At 47.4% G+C, this 8,676-nt stretch overlaps 1 protein-coding gene across 4 annotated transcripts; it reads left to right on the top strand.

Moving 5' to 3' along the window:
- The first annotated feature begins 411 nt into the window (after positions 1-411).
- LOC108096454 (neurotrophin 1) lies at positions 412-7,420 on the top strand. Of its 4 annotated transcripts, XM_017198060.2 has the most exons (7): positions 426-774; positions 2,958-3,464; positions 3,651-4,552; positions 4,792-4,923; positions 5,372-5,518; positions 5,574-6,159; positions 6,251-6,811. In XM_017198060.2, the coding sequence occupies exons 2-7, from the start codon at positions 3,009-3,011 to the stop codon at positions 6,716-6,718; spliced, it is 2,691 nt and encodes an 896-aa protein (XP_017053549.1). In that variant the 5' UTR covers positions 426-774; positions 2,958-3,008; the 3' UTR covers positions 6,719-6,811. The 4 variants fall into 4 exon arrangements, with proteins under 4 accessions (XP_017053548.1, XP_017053549.1, XP_017053547.1 ...); XM_017198059.2 differs by having other exon boundaries at positions 412-484; positions 5,574-7,420; XM_017198058.2 differs by having other exon boundaries at positions 5,574-7,420.
- The last annotated feature ends 1,256 nt before the right edge of the window (positions 7,421-8,676 follow it).

The raw sequence follows: 8,676 nt of genomic DNA, 5'->3' as shown, positions 1-8,676 counted from the left end.
ATAGAAAGCAGTTTAAATAAATGTGTTTTGCATGCTTCCGTTTTCGGCGCTTTGCTTCCTGACCCAGTGCCTAAAACAAATGACTTAAGACACGAACTGGGCAAGCGGGTCTGCGCCAAGATCTCGAACACAAGCACGCTTCCGCGTAAAACGCTAATAGATTCCCATAAACACCATGCAAATTGAGCCAACTAACGGTTCAATGAACTTGCACTCTGCACAACAAATGCAATTTGCGATGCGCATTTTGAATGCACCAACACGCAGCAGAGTTGGATTTACTGCAACGGGTCCAGAACGCCAACTGAGCCAAAGTCCCAGCAGCAGTAGGAGCAGCAGCAGAAACCGCAGCAGCAGCAACAAAAACAGCAGCAGCAACTGCGGCAGTTAAAGAGGCAGTAAGCAGCAGTTGAGGCAGCAAATCAGTCTGCGGCGAGTGTTGAAAGCGTTCGGACGTAGCAGCCGGAAAAAAAGCAAAGTGAAGGTGAATGCCAAGCGGCCAACGCCAAGAAGTGTGGCAAAGTAGAAAATCTGTTAATAAAGCCGCGTGTGAAAAGTGTGAAAATCAGCAAACTGACTGAAAATAAGCAAAACGGCAGCTGTAAAAAGTGAAAATTATCTGTTTAAAGTGGAGTGGAATGGAAACTCGGTTCTTGCGCGGCAACAGGAAATAATCAGTGACCAAAAGCTAAGAGCTCCAGCCCAGCTGAACAGAAGACTGGAGAAGGGAGTGGCGTGGAGAAGAACAGTGGACTGAAGACGAGCTGATCCGAGGTGATTTCTTGAGCTCAGCCTCGTTTTGTAAATTAATCATAAAAAAAAGAGCGTAAAGCAGAGAACAAGAAACCAAGAAACAAAATCGAAATTGGAATTTTAAAATAGCATTTATTTGTGTGTGTATGTATTTTAGCCAAATATGTGAAATGGAAACAACTTTCTAAACGGAAGAAAACAAAAACAACAACGACGCACAAAAATTTGAATTCTTTTTATTCTTTACGCCCGAGGAAATTGTGTCAGTCGGCGCTGTTTACGGTGTGCGTGTGTGTCTGTTTATTTATATGAGTTGCCGCTTTTCGGTGAGCCGTCAAGTTTGTGCCTTAAGTCTTTCGTTTAGGGCCCGGCAAATTGCTTTGAATTTTATACGACTGTCGTTGGCAGCTTGGGTGGACAACCTTTGGAAAGAAGATATCGATCCGAGATCGGTCTAATAGAGCTCGACATCTGTGGTTAGTGGTTCAGCGGGTTCGCTTACTAGGTTAGTCGGTTAGCACCTAGTTGCCTCCGAAGCCGCTTAGTCTGCTTAGTAGGATTCTGCGGGAGACTGCCAGTGCGACTTTCTTGCTTTCAGAGGTTTCTTTCCTCATTTGCTGCGCTTTAATTTGTTTTCTTCAATTCGTTTCGTTTGTATTTGCTGTGGTAGTTTTGTTTTTTCCTTTTTTTGTTTTTTGACTGGCCCCGTTTCGTTGTCTGCGCAACGCACGCAAATTACAAGTTAATTAAAGTGGCCAAAGAATTCGCCGAGAGATTGCATGCCAAGTCAGCTGCAGCATCAGTCAATGGAAGCATTCCCATTTTCGTCTGTAATTTGTATTTACTTTCTTGCAAATGGCACCCACGCCAAATTGCTGGGATGCCTGGGAACCGAAATAATGGCTGGCATATATGGGAAACGGCTGCGACTTATTGGTTTAATTTGATTTATTGCTGCACTGCGCTTTCCCATGCTTGTACTTATATGCAAAAGCCACACAAAAACCAGAAGCGCCGCCATCTCCCTCTGGCCTAGGATCCATTAGCGGGATCCCCATCCCCATCTCCATCTCCATTCCCATCCTCATCCCAATCCCCATCCGCGGTGCAGGTGTGCGAGATAAATTAAAGACATGGAGCCTGATCCATGACAACAGCGGCAGCATCCTCACGTTCGTGCCGCAAACTGTGCGCATCATTTCATTCAATTATTTGCCTTGGGTGCCAGCAAGAGACGCTAATATCGCCGATCTCCGCCGGCCCACGTCTGCCATAAGTTTTCATGCTGGCCTTGGCAGCCTTTTCTAAACTGTCAACTGTTTGCCGCCACCGCCGAAGCAGCCAAATTTTCACTTTTCATCTGCACAAAGGTCACCGCATCGGCGGCGAGCATCGATGCAGCTGGTTTGGCCGTTTCCTCGGAGGAGTTTGCTTTTCTTGGGTGTAGTTAGCATTCAGATTTGTCAGCTCCTTGCGGGCACTCAAGTATGTATAAGGAAAACTAACGAAATAACGAACGAAGAAAGACTTTCCTTTGGACTGCACACTGCACACATTTGCATAGTTGAGAAGTGAAAACCGAGGCAGCAAAGTTCACAGGGGGAAGCTCTTTAAGCCTAACGAATGTCTTCATTATGACGATAGGAAGTTAAGGCCCAGTCAAATCAATCAGACGACCTCTTGGCGTGCCCTATTACTGCAAAACGGCCAGCTTAGACAAGAGTCATAACCCCCGAACGAAAATAGCCATATAAATGGGTAAAATAACAGCAAGCAGAGCAGCTTTGGTGCTTCACGCCTTGTTGGGCAGTCAACTGAGATGACAGTCGACTGCGGCTGCGGAGATCACGATGACGAGCCCGATGGCTGAGTGCGATTACCTAAAGCTGCTGTAATAGCCTGGCCAAGATTATGACTGCTGCTCCACAGTCGTAATAGTTTACGCTCATGTTAATGACTCTTACTTTCGATGGAAAGCCAAAAATTGCCGGTTACGAATTGCCCAGGCAAATTGAACGCGTCTAAGAATAAACCAAACCGAACCGAACTGTTTTTTGAAAGCGTGCGAGTTTGGGGTGGTGGGCATAAATAAACAATTAGCCGGCTGTCATTGTTCCGTTGTTATTTGGGAAATTAAAGCCAGCTTAATAACCGCCAGTGACCGCCCCCTCACATTCAACTTTCCTCTGTCTTGTCATTTGCAGACGACCGGGCCTGAATTAAAAACAAAGCCAAGAAAATAAAGCCGAGCGAAAATGAAAGCGGGCCGCGCCTTCAGCTGCCTTTTCTGGGCGCTTCTCTATTGTGTGCTCTATCTGGATCTGGTCAGCGGCAACTCCGCCGACGATGAGCTGATGGACTTTGACTTCACGGACTCCAAGGATGCTGTCCAGGAGGACTGGCAGTTGGACGACATCGAGGAGGCTCAGCAGGCGGAGCAGGCTGACAAGAAACTGGAATCGAATATGCTTGACTTTAGCGTGGATCTGGATGAACCCGAACCCGAGAAGCAATTACCGCCCTTCGACTGGCGGGAACGGGTTCTGAGAAATGCATTAGCTAAAGCCTTGGCCGATGAAGGATTGCGCCAGAAGTTCGTCGAGGTCATGCCCATTTTGAGGGTTCTTTCTTCCCAACAGCGACTGGCTCTTTCTGCTTTAATCTCGGCTCAGATGAACGCCAAAAAGGGTCACGAACTGAAGTTTGAACAGGTGAGCTTAATGAAATAAATAATTGAGAAATATTGTAAACAGTTCCAATTCAGAAAAAATGATTCATCTAACATTTAAGCAAACAAAATACTATATTTTATTATTAAAACAAATGAACAATATTTATATGAATAAGTCTTTACAAATTGAATGCTTACATTTGTTTTATATCTAATATTTCTGCAGGTTCGCATGATGTTTGGCAATGACAAGAAGCTGCTACTGCCCATAGTTTTTGATATTGCTAATCTCATAAAGAGTTCCACTCGCAAGTACATTAATCTCGGCTCCGATTTGGACTCGGCTGCCCTTTTGCACACGCCCATAAATCGTCGAGAGGATGATTTGACTGCCGAGGAGTCCCAGCGAGATGATCAAGTGGGTACAATAGCTGTTGATGTAGAACCAAAAGAGGTTTCGGCTCAAGATGACCCGGAGCCTCTGGAGGACTTCTTCGATGAGATGGGAGAAGAGGTGCTGGATCCGCAGATGATCAATGAGGCTCTAACGGGCGATCTCCACGAAAATAAAACAAAGTCTGCGAAACCGGAAAGTCATGGCCAAAGAGTTCGCCGATCGGCTAATGAGTTTGTCCACAAGCTGACTCGATCTGTGCCTGCTTCTGTGAACGAGCAGCAGCTTTTGGGTGGCATGGCTGGACGCACCATCAAATTAAATACCACCGCCTTTCAACAGCCAAGTAGCCAAGAGGAGGAGCAGGTGGCTTCCGCTAATGATGGACAGTCATACTTGGAGGTTGAAGATCTCGCTTTCGCCGGTCTTAATGGCACCGAAATTCCCCTGAGTGCCGATGAGCGGTTGGACCTGCAAAGAAACAGCGCCGAGGAATCGGAGGAACCTCTGCCCAATCCCGAGGAGCTCATCGCTGGACCTCGTTACCGCCTGGGAAAGAGACCACTGCCTGGCCAGAAATCAGGACCTTCCATCAAGAGAAAGAGGGTTCAGTCCTCTGTGAGGGGAAGACCCAAGACCGCTGCCAGTTCCCACAAGCCCGTGGTGACTCCTCCCCACAAGAAGTGCGAACGATTCACCAGCAACATGTGCATCCGCACCGACGACTATCCGCTGTAAGATCCCCGTAGCTAGTTGGTGAGCGGTTCTCCCAGGGTCCCGGTTCCGGTCCATAGTCCTTAGTTCTTAGTCCTAGCTTAGTCCGAATTTTTAGTCTTAATAAACAGTAACTTATTAAACGCACTCACTGGCCAACAACAATGGTTCCTTGCACTTATGCTTAGTCACTGGTTTCGGTTTGCGGTGCCTCGAAAAAGCAGCTGAACACTGTATCTCTTATCTTAAACTCAAACAGCGAACAGATCATGGGCAGCATTCGCAGGCACAAGAACGCCATGTCCGCTCTCTTGGCCGAGTTCTACGATAAGCCCAACAACAACCTCGAGTTTGGCGACGAGTTCGATGACTTCAGCTTGAGCAAAAAGCGGTGAGTAGAAAGGGGGATTGGCTATTAGAAAGTTGGGTTTTTAGGTGTGCACTCTGCTTAAAAGAATTTTATTGCAGGACAATAAAGGTGATATTTTTGATCACCTTTTATTTGAGCTTATAAATCAACACCTGATCTTTTTCATGCTTTTTTGTTTGTTAAAGTAAAGTAAATTATTTCCCAATTTAAACTTATTTTTTTAATGCTCTTTTGTTTGTTAAAGTAAAGTAAATTCTTTCCCGATTTAAACTTATTTATTTATTATTGCATTAGATATTTAGATATTTTTAATAACACCATGCTCGTATAATAGAAACCAAATGGGATAAAATTACTTTAAAAAATGCAGAAATTACAATTTATGCTTTAAAAACCCAATAAATAATTGCTTGAGCATCGCGAAGATTACATTAATTATATTTTTTGTACATTTTAACACCCGTTGCAGGCGCGAAGACGAAGGCAGCGCCGGCGGAATGTGCCAGAGCGTGGTGCGTTATGCCCGACCCCAGAAGGCGAAGTCCGCCTCGGGAGAGTGGAAATACATTGTGAACACCGGCCAGCACACGCAAACCCTGCGATTGGAGAAGTGCAGGTGGGTGTTGATCATTTTTCACTCGATGGCTTCGATTAACTTGTAATCTCCGCAGCAATCCCGGCGAGAGCTGTTCGTATCTGGCACAGACTTATCGCTCGCACTGCTCGCAGGTGTACAACTACCACCGACTGCTCAGTTGGGACAAGGTGCGCGGTCTCCATGTGGACATCTTCAAGGTGCCCACCTGCTGCTCCTGCCAGGTGGACGGCTATCGCCAGCAGTTCCCGCCGCTCTCCTCCATCCAGGCCAAGGACTACTCGCCCTTGGGCAACACCAATCTGAACAATAATGGCTATAGCACCATCAACGAGGAGGATCTGGACTACGCGGACGAGAGCGAGGAGGATGAGCTGGGTCTGCGGTATCCCTCGTTCAGCCATCGCGAGACCAACGAGCTCTACTCGAGCAGCAACAAGGTGCGGGTGAAGCTGCCTGGTATTAGCACCAGTGTGGGTCCCTACCTCAGTCCCCCGGATGACGACGAGGATCGCTACGGCGGATACCAAGGCCCCAGCTCCAGTTCCAGCTCCAGCTCGAAGAAGTATTACAGCCAGGTGAGCAGCCGTCGGCGGCCGCAGCAATCGGAGGCGCGTCTGGACTTGGATTTGGCGCCAAGCGAGACGCACTCGGACCAAGAGGTAAACCTATTCGCTGGCCCTCCAATCGGCGGTGCAGAGAAGCCGCGTCTCCCGCTCAATCGCAAGCGTATTTATGCCTCCACCCACACAGCCCCTGCCACCGCAACATCATCATCATCATCATCATCAGCAGCAGCCGGAGCAGCAGTATCGTCCGCAGGAGCAGCTGCCAACCGCCTACGATTTCCACAGACCACAAGTTTACCAGCCCGAACGGGAACCGCTGCCCTTGGGCCGGGATTCGCTGGCAGCGCCGGCGGTCCAAGTTCCGGCCTCAGTGGTGCCCATGCCGCCCATGCCCATCAAGCAGGTGCCCTCGCACCACCCGGCGGCAGCTCTGCTGCATCCCCAACAGCTGCACCACCCGGCGGCAGGCAGCAAGGCGGCAAGTCGCGACCCCGCTTCTATGCACCACCACCAGCAGCCGCGACGACCGCAGTGGTTGCCCACGGCACAGCGGCGGCTCTTCCGACCGAGCGCACCACTCAGTGGGAGCGGGAGCGGGAAAGGGATCAATCGACGGCACTACCACCACAGCCGCCGGCCGTCTATCCAGTGAGCCCGATCTTCCCGAGCGGCGGAGCCAACAACAACGAGCTGGCGGGCAAGCGGATCAATTACAACTACCATCCCATCATCGATTTCTTCGAGAAGAATCGCCGGGCGGAGGCGGCGGCCACAGTGAATCCCGCGGAGGAGGAATCGCGCCGGGTGGAGCAGCGCACCTATCCGCAGAAGAACAACCTTAAGGGCATGGGCTCGGGCATGGAGAGCATCGCTGGTGTCTACCAACATCCCATTCCCGTGGCCAAGACGCACGAACGGCGCATGGGTTACGTGGTGAACGGCGGTGGTGCAGGTGGTTTGGCTGGTGCTGTGGGTGGTGGTGGTGGTGCTGGCTTCGCCAGCGATAACGCCTGGCTGCCCATGGTTGTGGAGTAGCTTCCTATAAATAAGTTGCATGGTTTCGCAAGCCTCAAGTCCCCGAAATCTAACGTATTAATCCAACGATGCCCTAGTTCGTAGTCTCTGCCGTTCTCGCCAGGAGCTCCATCCTGTAGCTTGTCTTGTTGGCTCCTAATCTCAATTCCCCATTCACCCAGCCCCAATCTAATGTTTAACCAGCTATGATTATTTATTTATTTATTTTGTAGTGTGTAGCAAAAAATAAGAGATGACCTCGTTGTTGGGGAGATTCTATTGGTCAAAAGCTTGGTCGACTTGTCGCAAGAGTTTTAGCAATAAATATAATTTATTGAAATTTGATCGTGTGTTTTCAGTTGGGTGGCATAAATGCTTTTTTAATTTATATTTATCTTTGTGGGACAGTACTTTCTGCACTCACTGTTCTGTTAACTCTCCTTTTAAACGACTGTTAACGATCGGAAAAGAAAACTTAAAGTATCTTTTAGGCGCTTGCAAAAATGCAGACCAATGTTAACGATGTGCGCATGGGCAACCGTAATGCCATTAAAAGAGCTGTTAAACTTTATTGACAACATATACTTGCAATAAATACTGATGAGTAAAACCTTATTTAAGGCTTTAAAGCGGAAATTGAACTATTATTTAATTTATGGGTATTTACCATTTTTTGTTAATTTAAAGTATTAAAATAATTTTATATTCCAAATATTGAGGTTTAAACTTTAGTAACCTAATATTCTTTTATTAAAAAACTTCCTACTTATCATAACTTTGATAACGTGCTTTTTAAAATCAATGTAAAAGATACCTTTATTCAAAACTAGCCAAAAAAAAAAAATTTTCATTTTACATATAACCAAGATCATGAATAAATGTATTATGCCTATTATATATTCCCAACGCATACCAAAAATATCTATAAATCATTCCCATATTCCCATTATCCCACAAATACTTAAGATACCCAAATTAAATGACCAGTGCATAAATTATTTCACCGTTCGTTTCGCCTTTCGCCCAAATGACACAAATACATATACTAATGTTTCTTTTTGGCGAAGTTCAAGTTGAGGGTCGAGCGGCGGCGGCGCTAATGAGATTCGAGACCGCGAAAATAAAAACACTTGCCCACACGATCGAAAACCGAATTGGAAACTAGTTTCTGCGCAGGAGCCAGAAAGTTGCAATGTGCCACACTGGCGGTGTGGCGTGTGGTGCACGGTGTGCTGTGTGGTGCGCGTATGCAAAGTGGGTTTCTAAAGCGAAACGAGGCCTAAACTCCCCGACTTTGACCAGTTATAACATTGGACGTTGAACGCTGCAACCTGCAACTGCCACTGCAACTGCCACTGCCACTGGCGATTGCAACTAACTAGCCACTTGCAACGTCATTCGGCCGGCCAGTTTCGCTTTCATTTGCTGCCGAGGCAAACAAACGACCGATGACGACGACGATGACGACTCCCAAGACATCTACCTCGTCACGAAAGAAAGAAAGAAAGAAAGAAAGAAAGGCTCGCGGCGCGGCGCGACGATCAAACTGGAAAATTGGAAAAACGTCGAGGAAATTTTATAAAGGCCCAATGATAG

The sequence above is a fragment of the Drosophila ficusphila genome, unplaced genomic scaffold (genome assembly GCF_018152265.1).
Source record: "Drosophila ficusphila isolate 14025-0441.05 unplaced genomic scaffold, ASM1815226v1 contig_106, whole genome shotgun sequence".
Taxonomy (NCBI): Eukaryota; Metazoa; Arthropoda; class Insecta; order Diptera; family Drosophilidae; genus Drosophila; species Drosophila ficusphila.
The sequence above is the reverse complement of the archived record's forward strand: the minus strand, read 5'-3'. Positions and strand labels throughout refer to the sequence as shown.

Coding starts and splice junctions, on each gene's coding strand:
- LOC108096454 (XM_017198059.2), top strand. CDS start 3,009: ATGAAAGCGGGCCGCGCCTTCAGCTGCCTTTTCTGGGCGCTTCTCTAT. Junction 3,465..3,650: donor ACGAACTGAAGTTTGAACAG/GTGAGCTTAATG, acceptor ATATTTCTGCAG/GTTCGCATGATGTTTGGCAA. Junction 5,519..5,573: donor CTGCGATTGGAGAAGTGCAG/GTGGGTGTTGAT, acceptor TAATCTCCGCAG/CAATCCCGGCGAGAGCTGTT.